General features: G+C 44.5%; 1 protein-coding gene and 1 pseudogene across 1 annotated transcript in view; one reads left to right on the top strand and one right to left on the bottom strand.

The window, feature by feature from the left end:
- Positions 1–18,632, top strand: part of me1 (malic enzyme 1, NADP(+)-dependent, cytosolic) — a 558,590-nt gene that overhangs the window by 169,836 nt on the left and 370,122 nt on the right. The window contains exon 2 of the mRNA XM_078212605.1: positions 18,485–18,618. Within this exon, the coding sequence (XP_078068731.1) occupies positions 18,485–18,618 (134 nt within the window). The remainder of the gene's footprint in view (positions 1–18,484; positions 18,619–18,632) is intronic.
- LOC144494094 (small ribosomal subunit protein uS14 pseudogene) lies at positions 10,860–11,018 on the bottom strand (annotated as a pseudogene).

Raw genomic sequence — 18,632 nt, 5'->3', positions numbered from 1 at the left:
TGAGCCAAGGTTCTTCAAACCATAAACACTGTGGCCCTGGATCATACTGATGTCCAGGAGCTCCTACATCCTGCTGTCACAATGCATCATTTGCCCTGTTATCTATGTGTTGCAGTTAATTTATAATAAACTCTACTCCAAATAACCTTTACTTCTGCTCGTAAACCTTGGTACAACCAATAAAAACTTATTATTAATAATCTTCACACTTTTGATGCAAGATGAAGGTGCAAAATACACACTAACCAATCATTTAGCTATTTGCATGTGACTTTGCACTTTTATTATTCTATCCTCTTCTCCTGTTTTCAGGCTCCTTACAGTTAATGGCCCTGCCCCTCCTCTTGTACTTTCTTGCTATTGATGGCTTCACTCCTCCTCTTGCTCTCTTTCTTGCTGTTAATGGCCTAGTTCCTGCTCTCTCAATCTCACTGTTAATTGCCCTGCTCCACCTGATGCACTATCATGCTGTTAGTGGCTTTGCCCCTTCCTTCCACATTCTCTTTCTCGCTGTTGATGGCCCCACTGCTCCTCTAATGTAAGTGATAAAGCAGATGCTGTCAATATCTACTTTATTGCCCTATGATTGGTTGCTGTCCCTGCATTCAGCGTAGTATTTGATAACTGTGGATACTAAGGAAGGAAGGCTTCTTCCAGCCGACATTGCAAGTCTAATAGCCAACATATTGATCTGTTGAAGCACAGTGGAAATAAAATTTGTTTGAAACACCGGCTTCTAAACAGTGCCTCAACGCTCAAGAACCAACTTTTATATTTCATAAGTAATTTACATAGTTTGGGGAAGAAGCAGAACCTTTATTAAATTGATTGTGTTGAATCCATAATGGAGCAATTATACATAACCTGTGAAAGGAATGTGTTTAACAGATTGGGGTATTTTTATAATCCACAATTCCTTGCATTAATTGATTTCCACTTCCTGAAAGCAGATATTAACTACTTTGGAAACTTTTCTGGTATCTGGCATAAAATTTGTTGCTGGACACCAATTCATTAAAAAAAAACTTTAAATTAAAAGCACCCGGTGTTTGCATTTAAAAAAATATATATTGCCAAAGAAAATCAGAATTATGCAAGTGAAACCATGATTAATCTAGTCCTGAAATTACTTATCAACTTAAATGCTTCAAGTGGTATCCTATCCTATGCTGGGTGAACCCAAGTCACGCACGTTTTGGCTGGGACTTAGATTTCCTAAATGCAAGTGCTGGCACTTTTTCCTTTATAGAGTCTGAGGTTTATGGCATGGAAACGGGCCCTTCGGCCCAATTTGTCTATGCCGCCCTTTTTTTTTTAAACCACTAAGCTAGTCCTAATTGCCTGCATTTGGCCCATATTCCTCTATAGCCATCTTACCCATGTAACTGTCTAAATGCTTTTTAAATGACAAAATTGTACCCACCTTATCTTTGGCAGCTTGTTCCAGACACTCACCACCTTCTGTGAAAGAATTGCCCCTCTGGATCCTTTTGTATATCTCCCCTCTCACCTTAAACCTATGCCCTCTAGTTTTTAGACTCCCCTACCTTTGGGAAAAGATATTGACTACCTCGCTGATCTATGTCCCTCATTATTTTATAGACCTCTATAAGATCACCCCCCAGCCTCCTACGCTCCAGAGAAAAAAGTCCCAGAATATCCAGCCTCTCATAATTTAAACCATCAAGTCCCAGTAGCATTCTAGTAAATCTTTTCTGCACTCTTTATAGTTTAATAATATTCTTTCTATAATAGCGTGATCAAAACACAGTATTCCAAGTGTAGCCTTACCAATGTCTTGTACAACTTCAACAAGACGTCCCAACTCCTGTATTCAATGTTCTGACCAATGAAACCAAGCATGCCGAATGCTGCCTTCACCACTCTGTCCACCTGTGACGCCACTTTCAAGGAGCTATGAACCTGTACCCCTCGATCTTTGTTCTGTAACTCTCCCCAATGCCCCACCATTAACTGGGTAAGTCCTGCCCTGGTTCGATCTACCAAAATGCATCACCTCACATTTATCTAAATTAAACTCCATCTGCCATTTGTCAACCCACTGGCCCAATTGATCAAGATCCTGCTGCAATCTTCAATAACCTTCTTCACTGTCCACTATGCCACCAATCTTGGTGTCATCTGCAAACTTACTAACCATGCCTCCTATATTCTCCTCCAAATCATTAATATAAATAACAATGGATCTAGCACTGATCCCTGAGGCACACCGCTGGTCCCAGGCCTCCAGTTTGAAAAACAACCCTCTACAACCACCCTCTGTCTTCTGTCATCTAGCCAGCTTTATGTGCTTATTCAAAATGCAGAAAACAAAAGCAAATGTTTAAAGGAACTTAATTTATTGGGCAAAAATTGCATATCTACCATTGTATGGACATTTAAAATGCACAGTAGGTGACAGAACCTTTCATAAATCAGTTTGTTTATGGATTGACCAATTGTAGATGTTGTCTTTTTCAGTTGTGGTATAAATGCCCACAAAAACAAGATCTGTTGATCCTCCTTTTTAGGTTAATTCATTGACATCTCTTTGTTTCATTGTTTGGCAGGGATCTTAGTGGGATGGGGAGGTTGGGAATTGTCATATTCACCAAAATATGATCTGCTGCTTAAGTCTGTGGTTTCTCAAAACTCATTGCTTTTTACTGACAGCAAATATTTATACATTTCGGTCTCTATATAAGGTTGGAACTACTACTTCCAGATCTCTCTCGCATCTCAGTCATGTGTTCTAACATTATTAGTACATCAGCATCATGTATCTGTATGATGACCCTTTATTCAACAGTGTCTGCTTTCAGATGTACTGGTGCAAATATGCAAACCACCATATTTACTGCAAGGTCTTTTAAACTTTATTGTATAATAAAGAAAAACTGTTACCTCAAAAATATTCTGAATTACTTTTCAGAGTTCTGAAGTCACAGATGCCTACCACTCATTTTGCTGCAGATGAAAATGGTGGCAGTTCTTCATATTTTGGTACCTTGTAGTAGTTCAGGTTTATAATCTAAGCTTAAGGTTTACAGAAAGTAGCATTTGTAGAAGATGCATGAGGAGCTATTTGTGTGCTGTATTTCATTGTAAAACAAAAACCAGTAACTACTCATTCTGTTTTTGTGAAGAACTTATTTGGTCAAGAAACCTGGGACCTTCTCTCAAGAGCTGGGAAGCAGCAAGCAACTGCAAATCTAGAGCATCAAGTGGCAAATAAACTGTTCCCTGCTGATTTGTGGATCAGGAGCAGCATTGCTCTGCTTGAGATTTATTTTTGTGACGTATTTATATGGTTTCTTTAGTGTGTTTTTGAAAAAAATCCCGAAGCACAAATTATTTTTGTTGTGTAAAACAGAACATGATTCGCCCTTGTTTGTCACACGCTCTTTTTTCTTTCTAATTGCAGACTGGCACACCTGTGCCTTAAAAATAAAAGCCAATCGGGTTTTATGCTTTTACTTGGGCTTTCATTGTTATTGAGTGTGTTAGCTTCTGGTGTCAGTTTTTAACTTGCATCCAGCCCCATTTCTTAAGACTTATTTTAACTTTTTGAAGAAAAAAAATCTGTATAAATCAGTTTTTAAAAAAAAAAGCAATATTTGCTTGACAAACCTATATGCTGAGTTACTTCTGTTGAGGCAGATTTTAAAAAAAACTTGATAGGACATTCTGAGGGATTCTCAAGAAAATATTTTCATGTTTTTTAAAAATTCTTCAACTTTCAGCATTTTCTGTGTTTTGAAAATATGGCAGCTTTTGGATTTTTCGGGACTGGAGGTTAAACTTCAGCAACTAATGAATCTGGTCCTGCAGAAGCAAAAGGCAAACTCATCAGCTCAGGGTCACATCTTCCCTCTCAGTTACAGAAGCCGGAGGCTTCCTTGGCTCTGCAAAGGCTACAGGTATCCCTGGTTTCATAGCTGGTACACGTGAGTCTGCAGTGGAACATCCCTGTTGGTCCTCTGGATCAATCCCAGCTGTTTTTCTCAAATGATCCACATGTTTTTTTCACATGGTGACCTTTTCTACCATCCCATATGCACTCCAGGAATTCCTCCTCTATGGCATTGTGGCTAATTTGATTTGCCCAATCCATATGCAGATTAAAATCACCCATGATCACCGATATTCCCTTATCACATGCATCACTAATTTTGTGTTTAATGCCATTCCCAACATCGCCACTACAGTTTGGGGGTATATATGACACCCACTAATGCTTTTTGCCCCTTGGTATTTCTCAAATCTACCCATACAGACTCCACGTTGTCAGAGCTAATATCCTTTCTCACTATTGTGTTAATTTCCTCTTTAATCAGCAGTGCCACTCCACCACCTTTTCCTTTTATGCCTGTCCTTCCTAAATATTGAATACCCTGGGACATTCAATTCCCACCCTTGGTCACCCTGCAGCCATGTCTCCTGTAATCCCAATTATATTGTACCCGTTTACATCTATCTGCACAATTACTTCATTCACTTTATTGCAAATGCTTCGCACGTTAAGGCACAGAGCCTTTAAGCTTGTCTTTTTAACATTGTTTGCCTTGCACCCAATATTTTTCTCTCTAGCCCTGTTTGAAATTTGTCCTTGGTTTCTCTGCTTATCACTTTTCTTATTCCCTTTTTGTTTTTGTCCTTGCTCCTTGCTTCTCTGACTCCTTGCATAGGTTCCCATCCCCCTGACATATTAGTTTAAACCCTCTCCAACTGCTCCAGCAAACAGTCCCCCTCGGATATCAGTCCCAGTCCTGCCCAGCTGTAACCCATCCAATTTGTACAGGAAGGACGCAACTAGAGTTGCAGACCTTTTCTGGAGGTATCTGAATGCTTGTTCACTTGTGATCGTGGCTGTGGCTGAAGTGTTGACCTCTATCTTCAGACTACCTTGATAGGTGGTACCTTGTTGAGTTGGACCTGGTTTAATGTACAAGTTTTGGGTCCCTTGTTGGGTTCCTCAGCCAGTTGGTTTAACGGTGTTGCCTCAATATCGTTTTTTTTTGCACTCTGCCCTACCTGCTTTGCTCTTCAAGGCTGCAAATTACCCTTTCTCTTGCAATTGGCACGTCTTCTGGGAGTGCGCACCCCACACTGGAAGCATGCTTCCATCGCTGGCGCTGTGCTACCCTCTTGGACTTTGCTGTGCCCTCACTCGGGCTGTTCCTTGCAGCTATTTTCCACCACAAATGATTCATCTTGATCAGCATGCCTTATAATTCATTCAAGCCTTGCTCAGCTGAGTTGTCTCTACAGCTTTTTCCAGAAATTTTGGTCTCAGCTTTTTTTGTATGGTGAAGTTGTTGATTCCACATGGTGTCTCAACATCTCCCCCAAAACTGGGCCTAAATTGCAGCACTCTGCTAAATGCTGCAGTCTGGCCGTGAACCCAGAGAATGACTCCCCCAGTTCCCTCACAGCAGAATGAAACTTGGACCTCAACATGATTGAAGGTTGGAAGTTAAAGTGGCTTTTGGCCAGTCCCAGTATTTGATCGAATTTGTGGGTGGCATTTTCCAGCTGTGCTCGCCACTAGACTAGAAAATCCTGTCTGAAGTTAACGGATCTTTGCACGGTCTGCCACCTGCCCGCTATGATTTCCATGGTGGGCAGGATGGGAACATTCTGCCCTTTGTGTCTGGAGATCAGGTGATGTTAGGCTTCTCACCAGGCTGTAAGTTTGTGGGCCACGGACTGAGTAGTATCACCTTTTATTTTTCCTTGGTCTTGATTTTGGCAGTGTTGTGGGGAATTTGTAAAGGTGGTCAATTTATGTCTTAAAAACTTAGACTTCATTCAAAAAAACTCGCAAAAGGCGAAGTCTCTGTCGAAAGATGTAACAAGATTTATTTAAAACATAAAGTCAAGCAGGACAAACAAAACATAAACGTGCGGCCGTTCGGCGACCTTCCAAAGGGTTAAACAGCTCGGGTTCAGAATTGTAAAACCTCAGATCTGAGGCACAGCCAAATCACAAATCGCTTATAGGATTCTGTTATCTATAATTCTGCCTTCCATTAGCCTAGGATCGATTTTTTTTTAAATTTAACAATTATACATCAATATACACTTTGTCAGATACTTGGCCATTCAAAATTTGCCAACCAGCATAATGTTTTTTCACTGGTCTGTTTAATAAGGATATCACCCTCTAACCTGGCAAAACTGACTTCCTGGTTGCTAGACATCCACAGAAGTTCTCCCCAGAAGTCAAAATGAACTGTCCCACTGGCGCATTGCCAGATGAATAAACCTTGGGGCCCCAGGTACGTATCTATTCTGTGTCTAGACAATGAATGCCGCTACTCTAAGTTACAACATTTGTTCCACATATGCAACATTTCTAATATCTTTCTGCTACCTAAGGGATATTCGCCCCATGGTTTCTCCTGACCTAGACCATTATATATTGCGGCATCTTGTTCTTGGCCAAAGTGAACAATATATTAAAATACATTCAATACTTATGTCCATATTAACTTGTTATAAAAAATCATTTAACCCTTTCTTGCTATCCTGTCTCCTCAAAGATTACATCTGTTTGTGAATCTCACTAACTGATTTGAAACTCTCTTTTACAGTTAGCCTCAAATAATGCAACCTTCCGATATATTGCCTCCAGCTCTTGAGTCTGGGTCAACCGGCTCCAACTTCCCAATTACAGGCAATATAAGGGCATTTGTACTTCTCACCTCTTGGCTTCAATGATCACTTTCCTCCTCCTCTAACTGCGCGCAGCGATCTTCTGACAACAGACACAAATTTTTTTCATCCCTAATGTAAAAGATTGGAGGTGATTTGATGTAGCTCCAATGACGAGAAGCTATAATTATTTAAACACTAAGAATATAACGGAACATACGCACAGGTCTACTCTCTCCTCCTCCCAGCTCTGATTGCGGTTCTCTGTTGCCGGGCTTGTGCCCTCAATTCCGAATGGCCTGGCTTCCCGAGCCTCTGCTCCATAGGGTCTGACCCGAACACGTGGCCACATAGGATTGTCCCTTAAAGGAGGCACGATACCACAGAATGCAACAAATGCTTCAAGCAAAAATGAAAAACTTGCTCTGTTTTTATTATGAACCCTGTAAAATAATCTTTCTGAGCATCAACAGAATTAGGCTATCAAATTTTGTTCACTGGAATATTCAAATAACTATGCTGATTCATGGCATTGCAAGTGATTGGTTTTGCGTTTCACCAAAATTGTAATGTAGAGAAAATTGCATGTTAGAAAATGACGACAGACTGAGCATAGTGTAGAACTTCTGAAGGGCATAGATAAATTGGAATGGGTGATCAAGTGGCAGATGAAGTTCAACGCAGAGTTGGGCGGCACGGTAGCACAGTTGTTAGCATTGCTGCTTCACAGCTCCAGGGACCTGAGTTCGATTCCCGGCTTGGTCACTGTCTGTGTGGAGTTTGCACATTCTCCTCGTGTCTGCGTGGGTTTCCTCCGGGTGCTCCGGTTTCCTCCCACAGTCCAAAGATGTGTGGATTAGGTTGATTGGCCGTGCTAAAATTGCCCTTTAGTGTCCTGAGATGCGTAGGTTAGAGGGATTAGTGGGTAAAATATGTAGCGATATGGGGGGTAGAGCCTGGGTGGGATTGTGGTTGGTGCAGACTCGATGGGCCGAACGGCCTCTTCCTGTACTGTAGGGTTTCTATGATTTCTGAGAAATGTGAAGTGATTCATTTTGACAGGAAGAACATGGACATATAACATAAATGGTATGACTCTACTGGAAGGATACAAGTTGATTTCAATTGTTAAGATTGACTGGAGAATTTAGCATGTTTTCCTTGGAGGAGGGAAGGCTGAGAGGAGATATGATAGTGGTATTCAAAATAATTATGGATTGGACAGAGGTCTTGTGGAACAGTGGGTAGTACCCCTGCTTCTGTGCTGGAAGCTTCAGGTTTGAGTCCAACTTCAAGATTTGATGGCTGTGAAATTAATTTATAACGTGGGCTAATAGTTTGATTATCAATCAGCAAATCCTTCCGATACGCCTATGGCAGGCGGTAAGAGTGGGAGAATAGAACATAGAACATAGAACATTACAGCGCAGAACAGGCCCTTCGGCCCACGATGTTGCACCGACCAGTTAAAAAAAAACTGTGACCCTCCAACCTAAACCAATTTCTTTTCGTCCATGAACCTATCTACGGATCTCTTAAACGCCCCCAAACTAGGCGCATTTACTACTGATGCTGGCAGGGCATTCCAATCCCTCACCACCCTCTGGGTAAAGAACCTACCCCTGACATCGGTTCTATAACTACCCCCCCTCAATTTAAAGCCATGCCCCCTCGTGCTGGATTTCTCCATCAGAGGAAAAAGGCTATCACTATCCACCCTATCTAAACCTCTAATCATCTTATATGTTTCAATAAGATCCCCTCTTAGCCGCCGCCTTTCCAGCGAAAACAATCCCAAATCCCTCAGCCTCTCCTCATAGGATCTCCCCTCCATACCAGGCAACATCCTGGTAAACCTCCTCTGCACCCTCTCCAAAGCCTCCACATCCTTCCTGTAATGTGGGGACCAGAACTGCACACAGTACTCCAAGTGCGGCCGCAATCTCAGAAGGCAACTGCAGACCTCTGCATTACCTTGCTCAGCATAACCATGGACAGTCTGAAAATGTTGAAAGTGTCCATAAATTACTACAAATCCTATCAGCTCTCTTGGTACACAAATCTTATGAAAATGATTGAATAAACTAATGGCTCATATTAAAACACTAGTAGCTGCTCTGAAGGACATTTTTAATGTAGTGTTAGTTGTGAACTGGCTGTGATGACGTGGCAACTAAAAGGGTCATGTGACATGAGCGTGAGAGTTCACCCCAGAGCATGGGCAGAGTACAAGCATGGGTTAGCTGCTCAGCTGCTAAGTATTGTTTGATGCTAATTTTTGGTTGCCAGTCTTTGGGAACCCAGTACTTTTACATTTTGTGGGCACTATTTTACCCATAAATGGTAGCAGTTACACAAAAAATTAAATCATATTCTGAAAAGTTGTAAAGACTTTCTGATTTGTTGATTTTCTTTTCATGGTCATCAATGATCTTTCAGGGCATGATACTGAAGAGTGAGGGAAAGTCTGGACAAGGTAGATGGGGAGAAACTATTTTAACTCGAGGATCAAGAATGAGAGGTCACAGATTTAAAATAATTGATAAAACAAATTAAAGTGACACAAGGAAAAATGCATTCAAGCAGTGAATGATTGGGCTGTGGAATGCACTGCCTGAGTGTGTGGTGGAGGCAAGTTCAATGGAGGCATTCACAAGGGCTGTTATTTGAAAAGGAAGAATGTGCAGGGTTCTGGGGAGAAGGTGGGGTGGGGGGGGGGGGGGAAACAAAGTTAATTGCTCATTCAGAGAGCCAAAGCAGATATGATGGGCTGAATGGCCCCCTTTTTGCACTGACAATTCTGCAATTGTGATTTATAGATCCCAAAGATTGTAACATGCGACAGTCAATACCGATTTTCTGTTGGTGTATTTTGAATGTTTGTGGGAAGAGAAGTGCAGCAGCACTATTAACTTTGGCAGGTTTTTAATTATAGGGTCTATTCTCTTTCAAATCAAAGTACAACTTGAAATTAAATGTGTTTCTTAAATGTCTGCTCGTACATTAATTATCCCTGTCTGACACACACTCATCTCATGTTAATTATGGCTAGAATTTCGAAATGTAAGTGAGTCATGCATTTGATACAAGCCAAAGTTTAGTCAGGATTTTTAAAGGAAGAAAACATTTGCTTTTGGTAAACCAAGAAATTTGAATGTGCCTCTCCCATCCCTCCCAGTTCAACAAACCTGTTTGTTTCAGTGTAGCCACCTAGAACTGTAAATTGCTGAAGAAGGTCATGATACTCCCTTTCAATGAATTTCTATCACAATGCTTTGGTTACAAATCCTTTTGAGTGATTTGTTTTTCTCTGCAAAAGACGTTTATGAATTACTTGATATGCAGAGGACCATTCAAAGCAGTATCTTAATGATTTGCTCATCATTTGTTGGTCAAGGAGGTATTATTTTCCTTTTGTGAATTTCTCTGCTGTGACTTGTTGTTTTCTAGGTGTTTTGATTTTGGTAGAGGCTAGTAACACTCAAAGAATGAAACCACCAGGTTCATGGTTTAAATCAAAATAATTTTACTACACAAAAAATCAAAACCTGAAATATCAAAAGTTTTTGTTAAAGGTATTAAAAATAAAATGAACACAGATGCTTCAACTTTAAACTGAATTTCCTAATTCTACACCCATTTGACACCCACGAAGCTCAATTAAGATTTTGCTTATCAAAAACTGAACAATTAACCACTTTGTCTGAGTACTGTTAAAAAGATTCTTGATGAGGGCTTTTCTCTTTTCCTGTTGTTTTCTCTCTCATTTTGTTTGATTTCCCTTTCCTCCCTCCACTCTTTCTCACCTCTCTCTCGCCTGTCCTCTTGTTTCCTCTCATTCTCGCTCATGCTCCTCAGTTTGGCTAACCCAGAGGTTCAGCTTACTGTTGGGAACCCTGTCGTGAACAAGATGCTTAAATTATTGAGCCAGCACAGAGAATTTCACATGAACTCTGCTGGAAAGATGTTTCCTGCAGCCGGATTGATCCAAATTGAAACCCAAATGGCTTGAACACAGAACCGCATCCACTCTCCTTCATAATTAACTTTTCTTTTTAGCACAAATGACAATCGAATTTTATTCACAAAAATGGAGCATCACAAAAGTTTGCTTCTTCCAGGTGAAGACAGTAGAAAGTTGTTCAACAAATACTGCTTTCCATTTCGTACTGCATTAGAATGACTCTTGCTCCTTTTGTAATTTAGTCCAGCTTGATGAAGTTGATGTCTTTAGCATATTGTCTGGAGCACTAGCGGCACATGTTGAGGCCGTATTTCCGGATCAGGCTATGTCAGTTCACACACACTTGGCATGAGTTGAATTTCCTGCGGTGAGACTTGTAAAGCTGCTGATGACACATGGTGGCCAGACACAGAGCTGGTTGACTTTCTTTAATCTCGGGCATCTTGGTCGTAGGATTAATTATTGAGACCACCTGCTATTGCAAGAAATCCTTCAGAGAAACCTAGTTCTTAAAAGGACCATCATCCCAACATAAAACATAGGTTTTTCCACAAAAATACATGTACCCTCACATGAGAGGACATGACATCCAAATTAAATGTTCCCCATCACGTGCGATATATCTAAGCATTGACCTCTGCTAATGTTTTGGATTCAGTGTATTTCATTGCATTTGTTGGTCCATCTGAATTAAGAAGTCACAATCCAAAATCTTGGACTGCATATGCTGTTTTACTTCCGTTTTCTGCATTTCTATTAAGTTGATAACATTTGCTCGAGTGTGGTCCTGAGTGCTGGAAGCCTTGTGACGATCTGTGTAGCTTCCCATGGGGACTTGGACACTGAACCGCGCAAGAGGTTAGATAGTGATTGAATGTGATATTTGCAAGCAAATGAGTAGGCAAAGATCTGGCCTAATGTCGGAAAATGTGATTGTCCATTTGGCAGGGTAAATAAATAAGCATATTATCTAAATGGTGAGAGATTACAGAACTCCGAGATGCAGATGATCTGTGCGTTTTAGCGAATGAATCACAAAAGGTTAGTATGCAGGTGCACCAAGTAATTAGCAAAGCTCGTAGAATGTTAGTTATTGCAAGGGGAATTAAATACAAGGATAGGGAGGTTATGCATCAGTTACACAGGCATTGATGTAACTACATCTGGAGTACTGTGTACAGTATTGGTTTCTTGGTCTCCTTATTTAAGGAAAGATGTAAATGCATTGGAAGCTGTTCAGAGAAAGCTTTACTAGACCAATACTTGGATTGTTTTATGAAGAAAGGCTGGACAGGCTAGGCTTGCATCTGCTGGAGTTTAAAAGAATAAGGGGCGACTTGATCGAAACACGAGATCCTGAGGGGGCCTGACTTGTGGAAAGGATGTTGTCTCTTGTGGGAGAATCGAGTTGAGGCCACTGTTTAAAATTCACATTTCCCATTTAAGAAAGAAGAGGAAAGTATTTTTCTCTTGGGAGGGCTAAGAGACTTTGGAATTCTCTTCCTCAAAAGGTGGTTAAGACAGAGTCTTTGAATATCTTTAAGGCAGGAATAGACAGATTTTTAATAAGCAAAGGGTGAAAGGTTAGAGGATAGGCAGAAATGTGAAGTTAAAATATGATCAGCTGTGATCTTATTGAACGGCAGAGCAGGCATGAGGGACAGTTCTATTCCTAATTCACATGTGTATATATAAATGGAAATTGCAGTCCAATGAACCAGTCCTCAGACCTTTCTGGATTTTATGTTTTCAAGTCGGGTGCTCAGTGGTGCAATGGTTAGCACTGCTGCCTTGCAGCTCCAGGGACCCGGCTTTGATTCAGGCCGTAGGAGAGAGACTCTGTGTGGAGTTTGCATGTTCTCCCCATACCTGTATGGGCTTTGCTGGATGCTTCGAATTCCTCCAGAGTCCAAAGATGTGCGGCTTAGTGGATTGGCCACTTTGAATTGCCACTCAGTTTGTCTGTCTGTATGTGAGAGTGTGTGCCCTGTGGTGGCCTAGCATCCCATTCTTGGTGATGCGCGACAATCAAGCACGAGGTACAAGGCTTCAGCGATTGAAGGCTTTTATTGACAAACAATGGAACTATCTAAACACGAGTACACCATTCCAGACTGGAGGGGTCCCGCCTGAGCAGAGGGTCTTATACCTCTCCCAGGAGGCGGGGCCTGACCGGGATGTGCCATAACAGCATCCACCACAGGTATATTAATCCCACAGTGTAAACACCCTAGCCCAACAACAACATTATAACAACCCCACAGTGTCAACACCCTAACCCAACAGCAACATTGGAATAACCCCACAGTGGTAACCAACGATGGTTCACCACATTCACCCCTCCTTTGAAAACAAAGGCCGGCGGGGTGCGAAAAACAGATTACATATATACAAAAAAAATCTACAAGTCCAGACGGTCTGGAGGACCGCACCGTCGCTGTGATCTCCTCAACACCGGTTGTGACACCGGAGCAGGTGCTTGTGGTGGCGTTCTCTCCAAAACAGCGTCTGGCTGTCCCCTCGAGGACTCACGGGCCGGTTGACCCTGGTGAAGCGGTGGTGCAGGGGATCCCGGTACCTTCTGTGGTTGCGCCGATCTCCGAGTCTCAGGCAAGCTGTACATGGGAGTATAACTGTTATGCACTGGTCCCGGTGCTGACCACGCCACGTCCGGGGAAGAAATAAGTGATAGGGGATTCGTGACAGGGGGTATGGGAGCGACAGGAGTTGCTACGTCCCCTGCGGGCGCCAGGTCTCGAATCGAGACTGTGTCCTCTCGCCCGTCAGGATATGCCACATAGGCATACTGAGGGTTGGCGTGGAGGAGTTGGACCGGTTCGACCAAGGGGTCGGACTTGCGGGCCCTTACATGTCGCCGCAGAAGGACGGGTCCTGGGTACGTCAACCAGGCTGGTAAAGATATCCCCGAGGACGACTTCCGAGGGAATGAGAACATCCTCTCGTGGGGAGTAGCATTGGTTGCCGTACACAGGAGGGAGCGAATGGAATGAAGCGCATTTGGAAGGACCTCCTGCCAACGGGAGACTAGAAGGCCCCTGGACTTCAGCGCCAATAGGACAACCTTCCAGACTGTAGCATTCTCTCTCTCCACCTGTCCGTTGCCCCTAGGGTTGTAACTCGTGGTTCTACTAGAGGCAATCCCGTATGAGAGCAGGAATTGCCTCAAGTCGTTACTCATGAACGACGAGCCCCTGTCGCTATGTATGTAGCAGGGGTACCCGAACAGGGTAAAAAGATCACGGAATGCCTTGATCACCGTGGCAGTCGACGTGTCCACACAGGGGACAACAAACGGGAACCGGGAGTATTCATCTATGATATTGAGAAAGTACACATTCCGGTCCGTTGAGGGAAGGGGGCCCTTAAAATCCACACTCAGCCTCTCGAAAGGGCGAGTGGCCTTGACCAATTGTGCCCGGTCAGGTTGGTAAAAGTGCGGTTTGCATCTCGTTACTGACCTGACATCCTCCACCGAGTAGGGCAGGTTGCGGGCTTTTATGAAGTGGTAGAGCCGAGTGACCCCAGGATGGCACAGGTCATTATGGAGGGCGTTCAAGCGGTCCTCCTGCATGGTAGCGCATGTTCCGCGCGAGAGGGCATCCGAGGGCTCATTGAGTTTCCCTGGACGATACATAATATCGTAATTATAGGTGGAGAGCTCAATTCTCCACCGCAAGATCTTGTCATTCTTGATCTTGCCCCTCTGCGTATTACTGAACATAAACGCCACGGATCGCTGATCCGTGATCAGGGTGAACCGCTTCCCCGCCAGGTAATGGCGCCAGTGTCTGATGGCCTCCACAATAGCCTGGGCCTCCTTCTCCACCGCTGAATGCCGAATTTCGGGACCTTGAAGGGTGCGGGAAAAAAACGCGACGGGCCTGCCTGCCTGGTTTAGTGTGGCGGCCAGGGCGAAATCCGATGCATCACTTTCCACCTGAAAAGGGATGGATTCATCCACCGCGTGCATCGTGGCTTTCGCAATGTCGCTTTTCAAAGCCTTGAAGGCCAATTGGGCCTCCGGCGTGAGTGGGAAAGCCGTGGACTTGATGAGCGGACGGGCTTTGTCCGCGTAGTTGGGGACCCACTGCGCATAATAAGAGAAGAAGCCGAGGCATCTCCTCAGTGCTTTTGCGCTAGCGGGCAAGGGAAGTTCAGTAAGGGGGCGCATACGGTCTGGATCAGGGCCGATGACCCCGTTTTCCACCACATATCCCAGGATAGCTAACCTGCGCGTACGGAATACACACTTCTCCCTGTTATAGGTCAGATTCAGGCGAGACGCAGTGCGCAAAAAGTTCTGGAGGTTTGTGTCATGGTCCTGCTGGTCATGGCCGCAGATGGTGACATTATCCAGGTACGGGAAGGTAGCCCGCAACCCGTTCTGGTCCACCATTCGGTCCATAGCACGCTGGAAGACCGAGACCCCATTGGTGACACCAAATGGAACGCTAAGAAACTGATACAGACGACCATCCGCCTCAAAAGCCGTGTATTGTCGGTCCTCTGGGCGGATGGGGAGTTGGTGGTAGGCGGACTTAAGGTCTATGGTGGAGAACACCCGGTACTGCGCAATCTGATTGACCATATCAGATATGCGCGGGAGAGGATACGCATCCAGCTGCGTATAACGATTAATGGTCTGACTGTAGTCGATGACCATCCGGGGTTTGTTCCCGCTTTTAACCACCACGACCTGTGCTCTCCACGGACTAGCGCTGGGCTGTATGATCCCTTCTTTGAGGAGCCGCTGAACCTCAGATCTGATGAAGATCCGGTCTTCAGCGCTGTAACGCCTACTTTTAGTAGCGATGGGCTTGCAGCCTGGTACCAGATTCTTAAATAAAGAGGGTGTGGTGATCTTTAGTGTGGAAAGATTGCATGCGGGGCGCTTTGGACGATTTGGAGGCTGCGGCTGATTCCCTACTGCCAGCGAAGGGAGTGGCCCACCGTACTGTAGGATCACACTCTTCATGTGGACCATAAAGTTTAGTCCGAGGAGAATTGGCGCGCAAAGATGCGGCAACACAAGGAGCCTGTATCGCTCGTAAATTGTGCCCTGCACCTCCAGAGTTACCACACAACGTCCTTGGATCGGTACAGACCGGGACCGTGATGCCATAGAAATTGTCTGTTTGGCAGGTAGAACCCGGAGTCCACACCTCTTTGCAGTGTCAGGGTGAATAAAACTCTCGGTGCTCCCACTGTCAAACAGACAATACACAGTACGATCATTTACCTTGATGCTTTGCCTGGTCCAGGGTGATCGACGCCACCGTTGGCCCTTGGACGTCACTGCAGGCAGCCGAGGTTGATGCTGAGGACCCCTGCTGGTCGCTCCTGGTCGTCGTCGACCAAGATGGCCGCCCCCATGAATCGCACGTGGGTGAGGGCGCCAAGCGTAGCGACTCCTGGTGGTCATCCTCCTCCTCCGCCAGCCACAATGGCGTCGTCCTGGGTTCGCACGTGGTCGGACCTCGTGGGTACTGCGACGCCGATGGAGATTGTCTCCGTTCTGGAGGGTCACAGGCTGCACTGCCGTTCTTGGGCTTCGATCTGCAGACTTTCGCGTAGTGCCCCTTTTTACCGCACTGACTGCAGATCACCGTTTTAGCTGGACACTGTTGCCGTGGATGCTTGGCTCCTCCGCAAAAATAGCACCGCGGGCCGCCTGGGGCTGCCGCCGTCGTCGGGTCGATATGGGAGCGCGAGCCCGTGGGGAGAGGAGGGATTTGTGCCTGCTCCTGCCACGTTGTCTCCACGTGGTCTTCTGGATACAGAGCCAAGCTTTTCGACGCCGCCTCCAGCATCTCAGCCATCTCCATCGCTTGGGTCAGGTTGAGATTCTCTTTCTCCAACAGCTTGAGCCGGATGTACGAAGACCCTACCCCTGCCACAAACGCATCTCGGGCGAGGTCGTACATGTACTGCTCAGCCGACACAGCTTTGCAGTCGCAGCCCCTGGCAAGCTGCAAGAGCTCATTGGCGTAATCCTCCATGGTTTCGCCCGACTGCCGACATCGTGTAGCGAGGAGGTAACGAGCGTGGATCTCGTTGGGTGGTCTCGTGTATCGCTTTTTCAAGAGCTCGATGGCCCTCGGGTAAGTGGTGGCCGCACGAATCGCGAGGTAGACCGTGTCGCTTACCCTCGCATGGAGGACCTGGAGTCTGTCGTTGTCCGTAGTAACTGCTGCAGAGGCTGCCAGGTCGTCCTCGAAACACTTCAGCCAGTGGTCGAAGGTGTTAGAGGCGCCGACCGCACGTGGGTCCAGCGTCAGACGCTCTGGTTTCAGCATTTGCTCCATACTCTCTTTACTGTCGAGAGTTTCGTGTTTGTCAATAAAATTGATGCGCGACAATCAAGCACGAGGTACAAGGCTTCAGCGATTGAAGGCTTTTATTGACAAACAATGGAACTATCTAAACACGAGTACACCATTCCAGACTGGAGGGGTCCCGCCTGAGCAGAGGGTCTTATACCTCTCCCAGGAGGCGGGGCCCGACCGGGATGTGCCATAACAGCATCCACCACAGGTATATTAATCCCACAGTGTAAACACCCTAGCCCAACAACAACATTATAACAACCCCACAGTGTCAACACCCTAACCCAACAGCAACATTGGAATAACCCCACAGTGGTAACCAACGATGGTTCACCACACTTGGTGTACCCTGCTTAACACCCTGTGTGTGTCAGGATAGGCTCTCCGTGACCCTGAATTGGAGTAAGCAGTTAAGTGAAAGTGAAGTGAAGATGCACGAGAAGATTGGCCTTACCGGCAACCTTCTAAATGGGGCCCATACAATTTACTCACTGTGCAATCCTGATACCGAAATAGGGTGCATTTAAGATCTCCGGCAAGATGTCAAGCACCCTAATCGTTTGCTGAATATCATGCAAATTCATGGACCAAGGGCTACCAATTTCTGCTCTCAAGAGTGCCTGATCTATCTCAAAGTACCCCGGAAGGCCAAGATGTTTCAAAAATTGAGAAACAGGTGCTGCTACTATACAGTAGCAATATGCGTGGTCGTCTTCACTGACAGGGTGTTGCTGTGAAACCAAATCTCTTAAAAGATTCATGTGGTAAATCAATTTTAGCATCAGTTTAATGCCAGCTTTATAGACTGTACATACCAACGGGGTTTTGTATCAAAAAACATGTCCTTTTGGCTGTTTGCAACAGGCAGTATACTGAACTTACTGATCCAGTCCGTGCTTGCAAAACTCAGAACATCGAATCACATCTAACATTCAATACTATGTTTGGACAATACCTGCTAAAGAATTCTGGTTGTGCTAAGAGTTGGTGACATCCAAAATTATCAGTTGGGCTCACAGTATGCCTCACCTATGTGTGCTGGACATTACATATATTCACACATGGTGCCCTATCCTTTTGCAAACAGAATACATCCACGCATTGTACCATTTTCAACAACGAAAACTTGGGTGACAGCAATTCATTTGTTTCTTCCCCATGGCAATGCCTTGAGCAAACAGAGTTAATTGCATTGTTTTAAGTTAAACAAAAGCTTGGCAGCTAACTTTTTTTCCCTTGGTGTATTCTCCATGGCAATACGTTTACTAATCAGAGCCAACTGGCCAACTAATTTGCACCATTTTCTCGTGCAGTGTAGTATAAATACTAATAAGATTTAGTATTTGTATGAATCTGTCCTGATGAGTGCAAGATGAAAAACTTTGATGGCATGTCTAATTTTTCAGCACTGTAGTTATTTTACCAAAATTTTAGAAGCTGTTGATTTTCTTCACTGAGTTTTTTTTTATTGATGTTCATGGATTTAGTATCCAGTATAACTTGTCACTTTTTCTAGGGCTTAGCCTTTACATTGGAAGAGAGGCTACAACTGGGCATCCATGGTCTTCTGCCCCCCTGCATTCTTGACCAGAATGTTCAGGTTCTCCAGGTGCTGAAAAACTATGACCTGAAAAAAAATGACCTTGACCGGTAAGAATAACAAA

Source organism: Mustelus asterias, chromosome 5, assembly GCF_964213995.1.
Source record: "Mustelus asterias chromosome 5, sMusAst1.hap1.1, whole genome shotgun sequence".
NCBI classification, from domain to species: domain Eukaryota; kingdom Metazoa; phylum Chordata; class Chondrichthyes; order Carcharhiniformes; family Triakidae; genus Mustelus; species Mustelus asterias.
Note: the sequence above shows the minus strand (reverse complement) of the source record. Positions and strands in the feature narration are given on the sequence as shown.